This window comes from Canis lupus, chromosome 4 (assembly GCF_003254725.2).
Source record: "Canis lupus dingo isolate Sandy chromosome 4, ASM325472v2, whole genome shotgun sequence".
In the NCBI taxonomy this organism is placed as follows: domain Eukaryota; kingdom Metazoa; phylum Chordata; class Mammalia; order Carnivora; family Canidae; genus Canis; species Canis lupus.
The window spans coordinates 85,266,107-85,287,121 of record NC_064246.1 but is presented as its reverse complement, the minus strand read 5'-3'; the positions used below and the strand labels follow the sequence as shown (position 1 = coordinate 85,287,121).

General features: G+C 35.6%; 1 protein-coding gene across 8 annotated transcripts in view; it reads right to left on the bottom strand.

Moving 5' to 3' along the window:
• CDH18 (cadherin 18) overlaps positions 1-21,015 on the bottom strand; it is a 953,252-nt gene that overhangs the window by 49,659 nt on the left and 882,578 nt on the right. For all 8 annotated transcript variants that reach the window (XM_049109418.1, XM_049109419.1, XM_049109420.1 and 5 more), the window contains one exon: positions 14,430-14,566. In XM_049109418.1, the coding sequence (XP_048965375.1) occupies positions 14,430-14,566 (137 nt within the window). The remainder of the gene's footprint in view (positions 1-14,429; positions 14,567-21,015) is intronic.

Below are 21,015 nucleotides of genomic sequence, written 5' to 3'. Positions count from 1 at the left end.
ATTTTTTTTAAGCTAAAATCAAATCTTAAGAAAATTTAAGCCTGAACTGATTCCATTATGCACATCTACAACATTCTTTGGTGTAATATTTAAATAAATTAAGTAGTTAAAAGATAAGATTAACAAGTTTTGAAATAGAATTTAAGAAAGTAAACTTCAGATTTTAGCCAGAAGTAGCAACTGATACCAGACTAACCAGCTATTATATATGACTATAAAACTGAAATTATATGAAGATACTCTTCTTATAGTTTGGCATACAGACAGTGAAGAACTGTGCTCCTTGAGAGAGGAGAGATCCATAAGCCAAGTGCAATGATTTCCTCCAGCCTTGATTATGTTCATCATAACCTTGTAGGATATATTTCAGGAAGGAAAGGCTGGTTGTTTAACATTTAAACATTGTAAATATAATTCACCCCACCCATAGTTCTTTATTTTTTTTAAATGATTTTATTTATTTGAGAGAGAGAGAGAGCAGAGAAAGAGTGAGAGGGAGAAGCAGACTCCCAGCTGAGCAGAGAGCCCGATGTGGGACTCAAACCCAGGACCCTGAGATCATGACCTGAGCCAAAGGCAGATGCTTAACTGATTGAGGCCCCCAGGTGCCCCAATTATATTGATAGATGCAGAAAAATATAACAAAACAGAACATCTGTATTTGATGTAAAGAAAAAAAAAAAACACTCAGTAAAGTAAGAATGGAAGAGATTTCCTCAATCTGAATAATTGTATAAATACAACCCACGACTGTCATACTTACAAGTGAAAGATTGAATGTTTTAACCTAAGAATCAGGGGGGAAAAAATAAAAGGTAGGGTATAGCCTGTAGCAATTCTCCTGGGAATCATATTAAAGCTTAGAGTCAGTACAATTAGACAGAAAGAGAAATAAATATTATATCAATTGCAAAGTAAGGAATAAATCTATATTTCTTCACAGGGGATCATTCACGTAGAAAAGACAAAATAATCTCCAAAAAGCTGCTACTGCTAATGAGAGTTAGTCATACTGTAGAATAAAAGCTTAAAAAGCTTATATTAACATTTATTTCTAAAACAATAAAATTAAAGAAGTACTTAAATCAATATTAAATTCATGTAACATGAAAAAAACTGTAATTAACTAAAATGTGTTCAATGTCTGAAGCCTACAAATATTACTAAGATAAATTTAAAATACCTAGATAACTGGAAACATACATTATATTCATAGATAAAAGACTCAATATTTTTGAAACATCCATTCCTCCAAACTTGAACTATAGATTAATTGCAGTACCAATAAAACTTCTAGCTGATATTGTTGAAGACTCTGACAAGCTGATTCTATAATTTATCTGAAAAAGATCATGTTTTACATTAGCCCAAACAATTTTGATAAAAAGAAGAACTTTGTTATTTTAAGTATTAGTAAGTAGCCACAACAATCAAGACGATGGTATTAGCTTAAGATTATCTATGTGTGTGTGTTGTGTCTGTGTATAGTATTTTATAATATATGCTTATAGGATTAATGGTACATACGAAAGAGCCTAGAAATTAATCAAAACAAAAATGGTCAAGTGTTAATGGACAAAGCTGTCATGAATATTAAATAGAGAAATAATAGCATTTATAACAAATACTGGACCCATTGGCAATGCCTATATGTGAATTAAATTAACTTGTCCCTTATAATAATTAAAATATGACTCAAAGTGAACCATAGACCAAAACATAAAACCTTAAATTTAAATATATAAGAACAAATAGAGTAAATATTTTGTTACTTTGTTTTAGTAAAGAATTTCCTAAAATGTGTTCAGATTCATGTATAAGATATTAAAACATCCTTTCTGGAACCATTAAATTCTTACAATTGCAAGTAACATAAAAGCTGTGACTTTTGGACAGCTAATATAATTGTGGAACTGAATACAAGCATACTTTAGAGTGGAATTTTTCTGCATAAAATGAAATGTACTAAGAGAGCTTTAACTTATATATAAAATATACACATTAATTTTGGGGTCAATCATCAATTACAATTATGCATTTGTCAAAAACATGTTAAACGTTCTCCTTTTGTGAAGCATTTGAGAATACTTCTAAGAATAGATTATATGCTCATGGTATGTATACCTAAGTTACACATATTGAAAAGTTTTTCATATTTATAATAGGAAATATGTTCATGTTATATCAGCAATATTAATTAATTGCTTCATATTAATATATAAAGCTATAAAAACTGAAAACAATTGACCTACTCTGGAATTTTTAAGCATGAATTAAAATAGATTTCTCATTATAGTGAAAATGAAAAAACAAAATCAGCTGTATTTCTTTCCCTGGATGAATCTTAAAAACAGAGCACTGAGAAAAAAATTACAGAAAGTGCTTATACTATTAAGCTATCCATATATAATATCCATGAGACAAAGATGTAGTTACATAAATATAGATATATGGATGTCCAAAATGTATTTGGTAGAATTATAAAGAAAAGACAGGAACAAATAATACTAAACTCAGTATCTACAAGCTTTAGTGGGAATGAAGAAGGATGAATAGTGAGGTGTATGTACTTATTTATTTTAAGATTTTATTTACTTATTTATTTCAGGGAGGGAGGGAGGATGGGAGAGAGAGAGAGAGAGAGAGAGAGAGAGAGAGCCTCAGGAAGGAGTAGAAGGGGACAGAGAGCCTCTAGCTGACTCCAGGCTTAGAGCTCACGACCCTGACATCATGACCTGAGTGGAAACCAAGAGTCAGATGCCTAACCAGCGGAGCTACCCATGCATCCCTAGTGAGGTGCATTTAAAGCTTAATTCTCTGAGGAGAGTGGCTCTTAAATTGGTGTTCATTTTATTATTTAAACTGACCACATACTTAAGATATCAATGCATTTGATATATTTTAATTCTAATTGGAAAACATTTGGTACGATGACTTTACCCAAATATTAAAAGAGACATATGTGTGAACACATAACCTATGCACGTGTGTACACATCTGCATTCATTACATCATGTCATGTTCTAATTTCCAACTAAGCACAATTTTCGTAGTTTTATTTATCAATGTCTTCCTTTATGGGGTGTGCAACTGATATTTTCATAAAACTTCCTCTATTCTGGAGTCATAGTAATGTTATCCTACGTTTCATTTAATGTTTAATTTTCACCTCCTATACACTGGAATTACTTATTCCGCATGGCTGTGAGGTAGATAAGTAAGTTTACTTCCTTTGCAGAGCCAGGTAACACAGCTCTGTCTTCACCTGTTGGTCGAAGTGTCCATCGGTCCTCCCTTCTGACTTGCAAACAACTCTGCCTTGTGTCAATCTGACCCTATGGTTCTTAGAATATACACCTGTATCAAAACATTTTTTAAACTGCTGTGTGGTTTAGTGTGTCATTAATGTCAATATATTTTGCTTCATGTACTTGAAAATGATGCTTATTCTTTAAGGATGCTTGGGTGCCTTAGTCACTTGGTCACCTGACTCTTGATTTTGGCTCAGGTCATGATCTCAAGGGTCTTGGCCTGGAGCCCTACATTGGGCTCCACACTCAGGGGGGTGTCTGCTGCAGGAGTCTCCCTCTCCCTCTGCCCCTCCCCCTGCTTGCACCCTCTCTCTCTCTCTCTATCTAAAATAAATATATAGAAAAAAATCTTTGAAAATGATATGTGTTCATTAAATTATTTCATTATATATGACATATATAATACATATAGTAAAACCTTCATATTTGTGTATTTGACAGATAATCAAATATCAAGTGATTTCATTTTGTTCAATGAAAGACTTTTATCATTACTGACATTTTTAGCCTGCTTAATAAAACATTTCTGAGAGAGGTGTATTAGCAATTTAATCCGAAATTATGTTTTATTCATTTTGAAGATACTTTATTAGGCTCATGTAAGTTTCAAATGATTACATCACTCTGGTGACATACACTACAGCTCAATATGGCATGACCTTCATATCCTCACAATAGCATTTTGTTTTAAAGCATAGTTTGTCTAATATATATATATATATATATATATATATATATAAAGATTCTATTTATTTATTCATGAGAGGCACAGAGAGAGAGAGAGGCAGAGACAGAGTCCGCATGGAGCCTGATGCGGGACTCGATCCCAGGTCTCCAGGATCACGCCCTGAGCTGAAGGTGGCACTAAACTGCTGAGCCCCCCAGGCTGCCCAACTTTGTCTAATATTAAGTTTTGCTTGATTTATTTTGGTTGGAATTATCTAGTGTTGTATTCTTTTATGTTAAAACTTTCTATATCTTTAGATCTCATATGTGCCTATTACAAGTTACATAAGATGATTTTATTTTTCCTTACTTCAGTATGGTAAATTTTTTTTAACAGGAGAGTTTATTACAATTACGCCACTTTGGCTCATTAATATATATTTTCACCACTTTATTGTGTGCTTCCAATTTGTCTTAATATTTTTTATCTCTTCTAATATTATTTTCCAGTATTTTGTTTAAGGTTTTATTCATGTCATGTCTAATTTTACATCTGTATACTAAATTTGTTTCCTTACCTCAGAAATATTAACATGCTTGGGTATCTCTGGAAAATATAAGAGCAGTAAACATCTTTACTCTTTTTCTAAATATGGTAATAGCTTTTAAGTGCTTTAGTTTAGATCAAGTTTCTCAAATTTATACCTATAAGTGATGCTGGAGCTGCTGCTGCTAATGGTACCTGTGGATTTGCTAATCCGTCAAATTTGACATTTTGTTATTACAAAGAAAGGTGTCTTCATATGTACAACTTTCTTTGTCGTTATTCATTATTGAAATTTATACCATCCTTTTGAGATAATTTTCTTTCTTTTTAGCAAGTTATTTAATAGCGATATACTTTCTCAATTGTTTGAAAGTTTTTCCTGTGTCACATATTTTATGCTTCTGTTGTCACAGACTTACTGAGGCCAAGGTGATCTAAAATGACTTGTAAGAAGTGTCATAAACACAACTTTTGATGGGCAACATTTTCTCATTCCCTCTACCCAGAACTAAAGTAAAAACAGAAAGTACGTATTACCTTTATTCTTTGTTTGGCAGCATACACATGTGTGTCTATCTTGGGTCATTCGTTATGAATGTCATGTTTTAGAATCCTAATTTATTTGGGAATATCTTATCTTAACAACAGAGAAAATGACAGATGTTGGAGAGGATGTGTAGAAAGGGGCACCCTCTTACATTGTGGTTAGGAATGCAAACTGGTGTAGCCTATTCTGCAAAACAGTGTGGAAGTTCTTTAAAGGGTTAGAAATAGAACTACCCTACGTCCCAGCAATTGTACTACTATATACTCACCCAAAGGATACAAAAGTACTGATTTGAAGGAACACATTCACCCCGATGTTTATAGCAGCATTATCAGCAATAGCCAAATTATGGAAAGGGCCCAAATGTCAATCAACTGCTATATGGATAAAGAAGATGTGGTATATATTTATACATATTTATAATGGAATATTACTCAAAAAATGAAACCTTGCCATTTGCGAAAACATGGATGGAACTAGAGCATATTATTATAAGTGAAATACATCAGTCTGAGAAAGACAAACACCATATGATTTTAGGAATATGTGGAATTTAAGAAACAAAACAGATGAACGTGGGGAAAAAGAGAGGGAGGCAAATCAAGAAACAGACTCTTAAGTATAGAGAAGACACTGATGGCTATGAGAGGCGAGGTGGGTGGGGGGTGGGCTAAGTGGTTGATGGGTATTATGGAGAGCACTTGGATGAGCACTGGCTGTCGTATGTACGTGATAAATCACTACATTCTACTCCTGAAAATAATATTTACCCAGTATGTTAACTAACTAGACTTTAAGTAAAAACTTGGAAAAAGAGAGCTACATGTTACTATTTATTCCTAAAAAAGAATCTTTTAGTACATCTCTGGATAATGGATTAAAAGAAGCTACAGTTAAGTGCAAAAGACTATTTCAGAAGCTACTGCAGTATTCCAGCTGAGGGGTGATGGTTATTTGGACAGGAATAGGAATGAAGGAAATGTTAGGAAGTGGTTGATTTATGGATATTTTTCAAAGTATAGCTAGTAGAAGTTTCTGATGAATTGGACGTGTAGCCTGAGAGAAAAAGGGGAACCAAATATAACACTGAGTGATCTTCTCAAGCAATCTGGACTACAGCCATCATTATTGAGATGGATAATGTCTCTGGAGGAGTAGATTTAGAGAGAAATTGGATTTTTGAGGAAACTGTTTACTTGGAACATTTTGAGTTTGAGATCTCCGAGAAGAGATATTAGGGCAGCTAAAATGGAATTCAAGGAAAAAGTGGATACATACGTAAATTTGAGAGTCATCTACATGTAGATGTTACAGAAAACCATTAGACTAAATGAGATTACATGGGCAATGACTCCAAGTAGATCTGATTCTTGGAAATTAGGATGCCCCACTATTCAATGAATGGGGTGATGAGGAACTAAAATGCCTACGAGATAGAAGGACCAGGGAAGGAAGAAGAGCATCTAGAGAAGCTGTGTCTGAGCCAGAGTGAGAGCCTATTTCTTGAAAGAGCTGTCGGTTGAGCCAAATGGTGCCATTTTGCTGAAAATGGAGGAGAGAATTATACTTCATATTTTGGAACAGGGAAGACAAGTATAATTTTAGTGAAGTAGTAAAGAGAAGTTTTTTAAGAGTGGATTTTATTTTATTTTATTTTATTTATTTATTTTAAGAGTGGATTTTAAAGAGCATGGAGATAGTGTTGGGTGTGAATACAGGCAACTCTTTCAAGGAGTTTATCAGGAAAGGGAGTGGGATAACAAAATTGTATCTTTTGAGGGAAACGTTAGATCAAGGTCGGTTCTCAGTTTTTGTTTGCTTGAGTAAACTTTATTTTCAGATAGAAAATAAAGTCTAAGTTGGAGGACAGAGGAATTATGGAGGGGAGGAAATGAAGATAGAGGAGAGGAATTAATTGACAGTGTCATTGTTTCAGTTATTCAAGTTCCATTTGAATAAAACAAATGTTCTAATGCTTCTAGAATTAGATACTGAGATTGGGATAAGGTAATTTGTAAGAACTCAAATGTATCAATGTTTTAGGCAAAAAACAACAAAAAACAGACTGTAGTGTATATATGCCTCACCAAAATTCTCCCCATGGAGAGGAGAGGTTGGGATGGAATTGGCCTGCAAATAAAGATAAGAAATGGTCCTTAAAAAAAAAAAAAAAAAAAAAAAAAGAAATGGTCCTTGATGGTTGGTCTTGAGCCAATGTGAATAATCCCATATGTTTTGCCATCATTTACTTATTTATGGGCACATATTATGTATTAAATACTATTCTTTATTTTATTTTTTATTTTTTTTAAATACTATTATTTAAAAACAGTGAATGAATGAATGAAGTTCAGGCCTAATTGGAGCAACATATATATAGATTTTATATATTTCTTTGAGAGAGACAGCAAGCGAGAGCGAGCACGAGTGGGAGGGAGGGGCAGAGGGAGAGGGAGAAGCAGACTGCCCGCCGGGCAGGGGGTCTGTAGGGCTCTATCCCAGGACCCTGGGATCATGACCTGAGCTGAACGCAGATACTTAATGGACTGAGTTGCCCAGGAGCAGTATTTGTAATGCATGTCTGAAGTGACAATTGATCTCAGCCTGGGTGTGAATGAGGATGAGTGCGCCCCAACTGCAGGTGGCATTCATCCTGTCAACATTTGGCAAGTTAGCATAGTACTTGTTGCTTGTTACTATAATATAGCAACACTAAATCAAGGGATGAGATAATAAGGAATGCAGAAAAGAAAAAAAAAAAAAAAAGCAAAGAGAAATAGAGGGGCCTGATCCTAGTAATCCTGAAACCTAATTTACCTGTGAACTTTACAGGCATGTGGGCCAATAAATTTATTTTAAATCTTAGAACAAATGGAGTTATTTTTTGATATTTTGTAGTTATCTGTTACATGGCAACAGGTAACTCATAAACAGACGTATACATTATAAACCAGGATTTCATAAAAGTATTTTGTTTTATACTTTCAATCCTTGGTTAAAGCAATACCAATATCTTTGGGTGTTCTTCCCTTTGTCTGCTAAGGAAAAGGTGTCAAATAGGATCCTTTTGTATGTTAAGGGAAATTACTCATTCGAACACACTTGTGAAAAGCAAATTTCATATATCAAAATAAGCACATTGACAATAGCAAAATGTGTAATGTGTAGAAGCTAGAAGGACTTAAAGACACCCACTCTTCAGTAGTGGCATTTTGTATTGTTAGATGCAGCCGCTAACAAAGATTTATTTCAGATTAAAAGGCAACCAGGAATGAGTTCATAAAATCTAAATTTAATTTCCATCACCTAAAGTTGCAGTTAGATTACATTTGAAATTTGTGGATCCTAATCTTTGGATGTGTTTGCATGAGAATTGAGAAAAAAAATAAAACAAGAAAGGTTCAACAAATAAAGAGCACAACAAATAAACAGGTTCCTGGACCGAGTTATGCATATAATTTGTTTAAGGGAAGTGAGACAGAGAGCCGAGGCAAACACGGTAACGATGCGGAAACTAGCGGTGTTGTGATTTAATTCGTGAGTTCTGGTAAGAGCCGAGTCTTTCAGACTCATTAGAAGCATGAATACAGGAGCAGCTCTCCAACTTTGGCTCCTTTGGCGATACAAGTGTCAGGCAAGCAGTGAACGATGGGGGTCCCATTTTGGGGTATTAATCAGGATAAGCTCTCACAGTGCACAGAACAACATATTTAGGCGAAATGGGGAAATATATATAATTTAGTGATCACTGAGCTGTGTAGTAAGTAGTGCAGTTCTTGGGCAGTTTAGGTAGGTAGAGAAGGAAAGGACAAATGGATTCATGTATCCAGCACCGTTTTACATGGCAGGAAATGTTCTTAGTATTTGTGAATACGATGGTCAACAAAGGGCAACTAGACCTGATTTTCAGATTTGAGATATTCATAATCTAGTAGGGGGGAATATTACATTAAAAAGTGATGGGCTGGATTTAAATCTAATAAGTGATAAGCGCACAATCTAAGGCATGCATAAAGTTAGAGGACGGAAGGAGGAGCTGTAAAATTTGCCTGAGAGATTGAAGAAGATCTCACAGATGTTGTGACATATGAAATAGCTTTTCAGAGTAAATAGATGTTTGTAAATCCAGAACAAAATGAGCAGAGGGGATTGAGAGATGAAAGGATTATACAATTATTGAAAGAACGTGGCGTGTTTGAGGATCTGTGACTAAAAGTATGATATATATTTTTTCTGAGAATTGAGCTGAGAACAGAGAAGGGCAAGTTTTACTTAAAAAAAAAAAAAGCCACATATGTTCTATGCAGAATTTTGTTTTGTTTTGTTCAATGCAGAATTTATTTCGTACGCACTCAGGACATATGTGTGTATCCACGCCTTAGGGATGAGTACTAAAAGGAACGATGGCATAAATCAAGTTGTGATTGGAAGCAAGGTTTCTTAATAATTTACTTTTGTATCACATAAGTCAATGGTTCTCAAACTTCAGCGTGCATGAAGATCACCTAGGGAGCCTGATAAAACCCTCGATACTGGAGTACTGCAAGTTTTTAATTCATGGTATGCCCAGATATTTGTTTTAGAATATAAGAGACACCATTCTGTTTGTTTCTATGAGGGTGTTATTAAATAAAAAATAACATTTAAATTACTAGACTAAACGGGCCTTTGGCTGGCTCAGTTGGTAGAGCATGTGATTCTCGATCTCGAGGTCATGAGTTCGAGCCCCCAGGTTGGAAATCATGTGGCCATTTGTTACTGAAACCCAGAAATGTAATAGAAATTTCTAAGTATCTGAATTGTAGATTACATGGAGGGAAGGCATTGTTATCTGCACAGAAATATTCCAGGTTTTTTATTAGACAGCACTATTCCTCAAGAACTGTGATATGTGGGGCACCTGGGTGACTCAGTCATTAAGCATCTGCCTTCACCTCGGGTCATGATCTCAGGGTCCCGGGATGGAGCCCCACATGGGGCAACCTGCTTAGTGAGTGGGGAGTCTGCATCTCCTTCTCCCTCTGCTGCTCCCCCAGCTTGTGCTCCTCTCTCTCTCTCTCTCTCTTTCTTTCTCTCAAATAAACAAGCAAACAAATAAATAAATCTTAGAAAAATAAAATAAAAATGAACTGTGATATGTGATGAGAATACAGTACTTTCTAGTTCTCTAATCGAAGGCAGCTCATGGAATTCATCCTATTCTCAGTGTCTTCTTTAAAATCATAGAAATAATCTTCCACTAAAAATCATAGAAATAATCTTCCAATATTATTCCAATAATATTCCATGCAAATATTTGGACTGAGATGAGACAACATTTAGAATCTAATGTATGGTTTCTGATCGAAATACCACTGGGTTAAATTTGCAATTATTTTAAAGTAAGATGAATTTTAGAGATAAACAATAAAATAAACTTCGATCAGTTAAAATATCTGACCCAAACTTGGGATTCAATGAGTAGGAGCTTCCCTAAGGGTCCATATTAGGAGGAGCATAGATCTAGGCGCCAGACTATTCAGATTCATATTCTGTATGAGTCTCATTTTCCTTACCTATAAAATGAAAATCATACCTGTCCTCTCTCTTTCAGAGAATCTTATTAGGACGACACGTCTACACAAGCACACCATACAAAAGCAAGATTGCTATCAATTGTATTTAGCAGTAGCAGGAAGTATATCATAGATCAGACTCATGTTTTCTGCCTTCAGCATATGACGGGGCAGCTGTAGAGTCGCTTTGAAAATCAAAGGATAAAAGAAAGCAGAATCAAATACCATGCAAATAAGAACTGCATTCAGAGGCCCACACACTTTTTTTAATGACACCTCATACTCTCATTAGCAAGTGGCCTGTTCATCTGCAAGAAGGGCCTTTCATTTTTTTTTTTTTTCTTTTCCTGTGCCTGGAACTGGTTTGCTTTATTTACTCTTGAATCCTGTTTCCTTGCTCATCTGTGCAGAAGGGGCCCCTTTCTCTTACTTGCACAGCACTCTAGGCAGGGTAAAAAAAAAAAAAAAAAAGTTCTTTAAAATATTAACTTCTGTCATTCCATAGAACACCAAGTTCCTCAGAAACTTACATTAAGAGGGTTTTTAAACACCTGATTTCAATTCTCCAAAAGACCATGTCAAATGAAGGAGAAAACAAGACATACACTGGGAGAAAATATTTGTAAAATACACATCTGGTGGGCTATTTTCTAAAACATGCAAAGACCTCTTAAAGTTGACTGACGAGAAAACAAAATCTGATTCAAAAGTGGGCTGTAGCTCCAGTATCGAGGGTTTTATCAGGCTCCCTAGGTGATCTTCATGCACGCTGAAGTTTGAGAACCATTGACTTATGTGATACAAAAGTAAATTATTAAGAAACCTTGCTTCCAATCACAACTTGATTTATGCCATCGCTCATGTTAGTACTCATCCCTAAGGCGTGGATACACACATATGTCCTGAGTGCGTACGAAATAAATTCCGCATTGAACAAAACAAAACAAAATTCTGCATAGAACATATGTGGCTTTGTTTGTTTGTTTGTTTTGTTTGTTTTTTAAGTAAAACTTGCCCTTCTCTGTTCTCAGCTCAATTCTCAGAAAAAATATATGTCATTAAATTAACAGACACCCCGTCAAAGAAGACATACAGATGGCAAATAGATGTATGGAAAGATGCTCCATGTAGTCATCATCAGAGAAACACAAATCAAAGCAACAGTGAGGTACCACTCTATACCTCAGAGTCACCCAAATCTGGGGACTGCTAAGAACAGCAAAGGCTGATGAGGCTGTGCAGCAACAGGAACTCTCATCCATTCCTGGTGAGAAGGCAAAATGGGATAACCACTTTGGAAAACAGTTGTGAGATTCTTACAAAACTGCATATACCCTTACCATATGATGCACTCATTACACTCCTTGGTATCTACCCAAAGAAATTGAAAACTTCCATCCAGACAAAAACCTACACATGAATGTTTTTATCATAGCCATTTATTCAGAATTGCCCAAACTTGGGGAACAACCAAGATGTCCCTCAGTGGGTGAATGGATACATAAATTGTGGTACAGTCTGGACAATGGAACGCTATTGAGTATTAACAAGTAATGAGCTATCAAGCCATAAAAATCCATGGAAGATCTTTAAATATGCTGATTACTAGCTGAAGAGGCCAATCATAAGGGCTACAAACTGTATAATCCAAATTATATGGAAAAGGAAAAACCTATGGAGCCAGTTAAAAAAAAAAAAATCAGTGGTTACCAGAGATCAGAGTGTGTGGAGATGAATAAGCGTACACATGGGGCTTTTAGTGCAGGGAAAATGCTGTATGTGATACTATCATGATGAATATGTACTACCGTACATTTGTCTAAACCCACAGAATGCCAAGAACGAGACTTAAACTAACCTTCAGAATTTGGAGGATTATGATGTGTCACAGATGTGACAAATCTACCACTCGTGGAGGATGTTGACAACGGAGGGTGTTACTCATGTGTAGGTGTGGGGGCTGTTTGGGAAATCTCTGCACCTACTCTTAATTTTGTGGTAGACCTAAAACTGCCCTACAAAAAAAATACAGCCTTAAAAAATCCAGTTGGATAAAAAAACAGCAAGAACATTCCCAGAACAGGATATGATAGTAAGTGCTTTGGTAATGTGGTTGCATTTGAGGTTAATGTTTACAAACAACGGTATGTAGAAGAGCCCCCAGTAATATTTAATAAGGCTCTTAGGCCAAGCGATCAGTGTGCGAATGTGCACTCCCTAAACAAGTCTCCAAGATGGCTTCAAAATATCAACTATTGTTCTTTCTTTCTACATACCTATTTATAATTAGGATTAGGTTATTTTTAGTAATGCTTTTTTGAGGTGTCCCTAAGGCTTTTTAAAAAATCATCATCTATACAGTACAGTATATGATCTATTATACTCCTTTACTTAGTAAATATGTATTAACTAATTTGCCACACAAAGTACTAACAAATAGAATAAAAAAAGAACTTATTAAGTATATATTTAATATGTTACTTAAGTAAAAATGAGCACTTAATGATCATTGCAAATAATATAATTTTTATGGTATATGAACTCATGTTGATTTCCAAATTAGTTTCTACTTGATGCAAATATTTGGACTGAGATGAGACAACATTTAGAATCTAATGTATGGTTTCTGATTGAAATACCACTGGGTTAAATTTGCAATTATTTTAAAGTAAGTTCGTGTTTTTTTTTTTTTTTTTTGTTTTGTTTTGTTTTTGTTTTTTGTTTGTTTATTTTCCTAACAGGGATTCTTTCCTTCCATCTTCTATACACAGAGCCTGTTCCCCAAAAGTGCACAATCTTTTCTGAATCTTTTCAATGTCCTTATTTCTTGGATATATTAATCCATTAATCCTTTATTTTTTCAACTAATGTCGAATGAGCTCTTACCATTTAACAGTCATTTAATTGTCATTAGGTGACAAAGAGCATGCAGTTCTACTCCTAGTCTGGTTATTTTGAAAATGAAAATTAACCAGAATGATCATAAATGAACCCACTCATGTATTCTTTATAACACTCATTTAAAAGTAATTAGTGAATGCTTATTTTCAAAGAGAATGTTGTGTTGAAAAAATTATCTAAATGGAAGCCACTTGAGCTAATTTTGCAGATGTAAAAACAAAAATTCAAGCAGGATATAAAAGGCTGGAGCAGTCTAATTATTGATTGGTAACAGAGGACATTATGAAAGTGCGTAAACCATGAGGATCCATCAGCCCACACCCACTAGAATGGTTATAATCAAAAGATACATAACCATAAATACTGGTAATCGTATGCAGAAGTTGGAACCCTCTCCTGCTTTTGGGTATGTAAACGCAGCTCCTTTGGAAAATAGGCAGTTCATCAAATAATTAAATACAGAGTTTCTCTGTGACTGAGCTATCTCACTTCAGGTTATACACCCCAGAAGAAATTAAAACATGGCTACAAATAACTTTCATATTAATGCTCATATCAGTGTTGTTCATGATAGGCAAGTAGTGGAAACAACCCACGGAGCAGGCCTCACGGTTAGGAGGCAAACCAGATACTTTGACTCAGGGATGGGATGAAGTGTTCAGTGATGTCAATTTTCCACCAGTATGCTGGGATTAAAGGGGGGGGGGGAAGTATGTGATTTATTCCTGCATCTGACAATGAGTAACTGCATCTAATAAGTTCTCTATACTCTGCTAGATGCTAGATGCTGGCACCACAAATAAAAATGGTGAGAGCCCTGCTCCCGAGAGAATTTCCGTATAAATCTTCATGTACAAGTGACACCTTTTTTTTTTTTTTTTATGATACATAAAGTAGTTTACCATTTTCTGAAGCAGCAACTGTAATGTTGTACCACGGAGTTTCTTCTCTATCAAGAACCTTTGTAGTCCTAATGGTTCCAGTATTGGCATCAATGTTGAAACATCTGTCATCTTCAGCACTGTAGTCAATGAAGTATCTAGGAAAAAAACAGATAACTCTTCTTTTCGCCTGATAATAGAAGGAGGAAAGTGCAACTAAAACTTGGGCAGGATTAGATCAAATATATTCAAATATTTAAATAATATTTTTAGTTTCTATAGTTGATTTTTAGGATTTGCCTGGCAACTTTATATTTTGTGTCAGATGGACATTAATTATTTTTATCTGTCAACACTTAATATTTATTTTGATTAATAATTCAAATAAAAAACACCTTTCTGAATTCCATAAATAGCACAGTAGGTAGTAGGAGCATTAGGTTTAATAAGGGAAAGACAAAATTTGCCTCTGGGAAGTCTATAGTACATTGGAAGAAAAAAAAAAAACTAAACCTTTAATGAAACTTCTTATTGCTACAGGTACAAATTTTTAGGATAATAGGAGATGTCAGATATTAATTTATCCTGGAGTTTCATTATCGTTGATATTTGAAGATAAATATAAATCAAAACCAAAACATTTCAATTAATTAACATTGTGTCTCCATCACCTAGCCCCATTGTTGAATGAAAAAATGAAAAGACAGCTGAATGACAGGCAGGTTGCATTACAGGCCACACATCATCTTTCCTCTCCAATGCATAAAAAATTTGCAGAGCTTTCTCATATTAGATTTTGCCTCTAGCCTACTTGAGGAAATAGATGAGCACTGGGTGTCTGTAGGTGTCAAATCACTAAATTGTACACCTGAAGCTAATATTACACTGTATGCTAACTGGAGTTTAAATAAAAATTAAAAAAAAAAAGAGAATGAGATGAAAAGTGATCGAAAGTGATCATTATTGAGAGGGATGGTGTCTTGTTCTCTATCTGGGACAAGGTTTCATAAGACTTTGCCTATTCCTTCTTATGTCCTGCCACTGACACAAAAACGAACGTGCTGGGACTAGTCCACTGGTCTCAGAAAGAAGATGAGAGACACAAGGACAAAGTTGTCCCAGTTCAGTGCCCCATCCTAGAGTAGAGCTACCTACTAAGTGAGCAGATGCATGATTGAATGCATGGAGTTAAGCAGAGCTGGAAAACAAAAACCAGCCTCGTTCAGCTGATCCTCAGCTAGCTCAGACACATACGCTATGGTTATAAATTACATTATCCAGCCACAGTTTACTAACATAAATATGAATTAAAAATATAGCAAATAATCATCCTATGCCCTGGAAACTTTCTAAAAACTATTTTTCAAACTTTCTAAAAACTATTTAAGGAAGAACCTTTCCCTCTTTCCTAATCTCTAATACTTCTCCTCTTCCTTAATCTCAGCTTAAGTAACGTTTCATCTAGTGCTGTAGAACAAAAATGAATCAATTCGGTACAAGTACTAGGGGAAGAATATCTGAAATACAGGAAACCAAAGTGGAAATATCCAAATTAAAGAAAGACCTCGATTTGTTTTAAAAAGCAATGTATGTTTCAATGTGGCAAGACAGGAAAGGATGAGGTATGTGGCTGGGGGCAGGACAAGCACATGCCCCACGTAGCACATGCTAAAGAGTCCTTGCCTTTAAAAAAAAAAAAAAAAAAGCAATAGGGGAATTTTTTAACAAAGGAACTGACATATCTATTTCTATTCCGGAAAAATCACAGTGGCTACTTTGAAGACTATTTATTCATTCATTCATTCATTCATTCATTCATTCATTTAAGGGAGAATGAGAGAGACAGAGCAAACATGAGCAGGGGTAGGGGCATGGGAAAGGGAGAGAATCTCAAGTAGATGCCACGTTGAGTGCAGAGCCTGACACAGGGCTCGATCCCGGGACCCTGAGATCATGACCTGAGCTGAAACTGAGTTGGACTCTTAATCAATTGTGCCACCCAGGCAACCTCACAATGGCTACTTTCTTAGATTTCAGACAGTTTAAAGAATTTCAGAAAAGAAATGATGTCACATTGAACATAGGTGGAAAAAAAGGAAGAAAATGGACAGAACTGTATAAAATAATGCTATATATAGGATACAGCCTGTAGAACTCTTTATTGTAGAGGCATTAGTAAGTGAGAGAAATTATAAAGGAAATACAAAATACAACATTTTGGTTTGTTTTTTGCGTGTGTATGTGTGTTTGATCTACCATGTAATTGCTAAGCCCGTTTACTGAGCTGGATAGAGGTAGAAGAAACAAACAAACAATTCCCTTTGGGAGAGAAAGGATTTGAGAGAAATCAATGATTTTGAACACATTATGCCTTAGGAGCCAACTCAATAAGCACGTGAAATTAAAAGTAGAGAACTGCATATGGGTGCAGAGTTCAAGTGCTTTTTCTGGGCAGGAAACATCCACTGGAGAGATATCAGCCCAAATTTAAGGTGGTGGGAATGGCCAGATTTCATCTGGGAGAGAACTGTAGGAGAAAGGTGAAATATTGAGCGACATAGCACCCAACCTTTTGAGCCTAGAGCAGCCTCCCATCTGTACACGAGCAGGTGCTAGCAAAAGGGTGAAGGAGGGAAGGAGGAAAAATGGGAGTGTTAGGGCACAGGAGAGTATTTCAAGTGAACAATTACAGTGGATCCAAAGAGGTTGAGTGAGGTTAGTAAGGGATGATTGGATCTGGGAAGATGGACATCATTAGTTCCCTTGAAAACAATAGTTTCATTAAAATACAAACTGTTCTTTTTTTTTTTTTAACAGTGGATTCAAGAGTAGATTGAATGTTAATATACCAAGCCCAAGAGACACTTTATAGGATATCTTTACCTAAGAACAAATATCAGAAAAATGGTGCCTGGTATTATCAGAGAAGTGGTTCAACAAATCATCTGTTTCTTATATTGGGGATAGTAAGCACTGTCTTTGCTGAAGGGAATGATCCTCTTGAAAGAGTGAAATATGTAAAGAGGTAAAACTTCTGAGAAGGTGAGGAGAACTGGGTTCCAGATAACAAATCCAAGAGTTCCCACTGAAAATAATAGAGACACTTCTTCCCTTTTGGCGTGAGGGAAATCTCAGAATTTGGGGAATCATAAAGGATAGGTGATTGTGCTCATGGGAATATTTTGGAATTCATCATGCTTTCTGGAACAGAGTATAAATGTAGTTGAAGTACAATACCATGCCTCTCCTACGTGTAATGTGTTAAAAGAGTAAGTAGGCACGGTGCTAAGGTGTGAAACCTTACAACACCCTGTGGATACACATGCACACGCGTGGAGGAAGATATTAATAGCATCATGCAGATCGAAACTGTAGAGCATCCTAAGAAATCCCATTTAATGAAAATAACACCTTAAAGAACTAGAATATAACCCTCGCAGCTGTGTGATGAAAACAAGAAATAGGCCATTTTGCACAGATTGTTCTAAAAATAACTGCATGCCAACTGAAGAAAGTTCAACATAATGAAGGAATTTAAATGGGAAGAGATACAGGTATAAAGCGAATCTGATTCAGAGAAAAGACAGGAGATCCAACGCTAGAGAAGAGTGGGACAGACCAATGTCCCTGGGCTTTCCCAAAGCATCGGGTGAACTGATTTTGACTTGAGTTCCTATCACAAAAAGATCCTTCGCATAATATTCTTTTTCTGGAGGCCCTGATGCTGAAGATGAGGGCTAGATTGCTTCAAAGATATGAGAAGTCTTGTCACACAGAAATGCTTACTTCCTTTAAAATGCCATCAGTTGGAAATCTGGTTATTCCATCATCTAAAGTGAGTTGTCATTAACCTGTCTTAGAGATACTTTCCATTCTTTTCGGTACCCTAAGAACCACGACTTCTGTATTGGAAAGTTAGATCTAAAGTCAAAACACATTCAATTCCAAAATTTCCTACATCGACTATCTACGAAGCTCAGATTACACTGTTCTCAACACGGCCCTATGAAATACAGGATGACATGCCCCATCTTAGAAATCTGATCACTGCAAAACCATCAGTCTGGAAAAAAAAAAAAACAAAAAACTGGGGGGACGCTTGGGCAGCTCAGGGTCTGACTCTTGATTTCAGCTCAAGTCATGATCGCAGTGTTCTGGGATTGAGCCCCGCATCAGGCTCTGGACTCAGTGGGGAGTCTGCTTGTCCAGCTCCCTCTGCCCCACTGTCCCCCACTTGGGTACTCTCTCTTTCTCTCTCTCTCTTGAATGAACAGTCTTTAAAAATATTGGAATTCTTCTATTTCTCAGCTAAATTAAGACTAAGAAATGCACAGTGTTTGTATCAGGGCAATCTGTTCTCTTTTGGGCACGTCATACAGACTTTCTAATGTAAATGTTAGCAGCTGTGCCTAAATACTTTTATAGTAAAAATACTTTTTATTTGAATTAAAAAAAAAAAAAACGATGTTCAAATATTTTTGAAGTGGTAGGTATAATGCTAGGTATGTGTCTTCAGTTTCATGTTATTTACTTCTTACCTTTCTCTGCGACCTAACTCTCTTGGGAAATCTACAATGTAAGGGCTAGATATTAGGGGATGCTTGGATGCAGAGTCTTGAACGTGGAGTTACAATTGAATTTCAACTCAAGTAGAACTAAATAGTTCTGCTTTACTCTATTCCTGGATTTCTGCCTAGCCATACAAATACAAATTGGAAAACAAAACAAAACAAAAAACCAAACAGGAAATGTAAGAGAAAAGAAACTACTTGAAACTAATTTGGGGTTTTAAATGTAGAATTATCCAGTGCTAATTATTTAAGATTAAGATATAGCATGGATCCCTAAAATTGTTTATCAAACAAATACAAAATAGATGAAAATATTCTCAGTAGGTAATTTTAAAAAATATTTTAATAATAAAATCCATTTGTTTCCTTTTTAAAACCTTCAAAAAGGTCAACGCAGCATCTTAACACTTTATGAACTCATATAAATACTTAGAATTTTCACAATGCTAATGTTAATTTGACATTTTTAGGGATATCTAACAAGCATAAAGTCAAGTAATCCATTTGTGTGGATGCTGTTAGTTCTAAATTGGGATTAATGATAACATCTGAGAAAATAGAGTTCTGAGAATTTTTTTTAAATTATTCTCATCTACTGCTATAAAAAATAAACCAGAGCAAACTGAGACAAGAGTATTTGTAAATTGGCAAGATGTTTAAAAATATTATTCCTTGAATTCTATTTTCTCTCTTCATATAAGACTATACAAGGAGGGAACACTCAGACATGAGTTATTCACAAAAACCAAAAGAGATAAAGAAAGCTCACATTCATGGAGCACTCACGGTGTACCATATTTTAAGTATTTTCTATATAATTAGTTAATGAACTAATATTTATAATGTAAACTCAAAACAACTGCACGGGACAAGTACTATTAATAGCCCCTTTTACAAAGGAGGACAGTGAGGTACAGAGAGATGAAGAATTTTATCTTACATTACAGAGCCAGGTAGGTCAAGTGATTAAAATACAATTTAGGTCCATTAAGAAATATTTATAACCTCTCTTTTTTTAAAAAAATGGTAGATAATATTTAAGGCTTTATCTATTCATTCTAAAGTATTTATTTGAAGGAGCACAAGGAAAAAATGAGGGATATTTAAAAGGGGAAATAATAAGACCTGGGAATTGGATATGATTTAGTTAGGGAAACAGACAGAAAAGAAAAGCATTTGCAAACCAACATGATCAATATTCAGAGCTTAAAATAGGAGACAAGAGTAAAATTCTAAGTGAAACAAGACTTCAGGAGTGGTTTTGATCAGTCTGGAAGTATAAGCATTAGAGAGAGGCGCGTTAGACATCATCTAGGAAGGAGAAAATTTAGTAATTCTATGAGAGAGGGAGAGAGATCTCACATCTGGTTGCAGAAATAAGTGGCATTTTTCAGACCACTGTTCCCCTACCGGCTACTAGGCTAGCAAGAGAAAAAGGACGGAGAAGCTTCCTGTCGTAGCTTGTACAGAGGACACAGAGAAGTGCTTTCCTTCCCCCGTGCCCTGATGCCCAGTCAACATTCCTGCCCCGACGACCCACAGTGTTACGCTTGGGTGACAAGAGCTTACTGTGAAATAAAATATACTTAGGAGGGGAATGACGATTGGTTTAATCACATCACCAACTGAGCCAGTGGGAAAATGTAACTACTCTCTGCAGCAGCGATGACTAGAGGTGAAGCTTCCAAGGCTGACTACACCGGCTCTTGAAGATACACAGGAAAGAAAGAACAATGCGTATGGGGCCTCTATAACAAGAACAAAATTCCCAATTTTCAGGTACCTTATTGACAGTTACCTCTTCAGGCCACTGAGAAACATCTGTATTCTTCTTCTCTGTTACAAGATGTAGTTCCTGGCCTTGATTTATTCAGAATGTGAAAGTGAAATGTATGGGAGTCTGTGTCTAAAACAGATCTAGCAGATGTGTGGAGACGGTGTTACGCAGGAAGGGAATTAGCACAGGTTTGGAAACCAAGTAAATGTGATGCTCACGGAGCTAAACCACTGTGACTTCATCACCGACTCACCTTCCC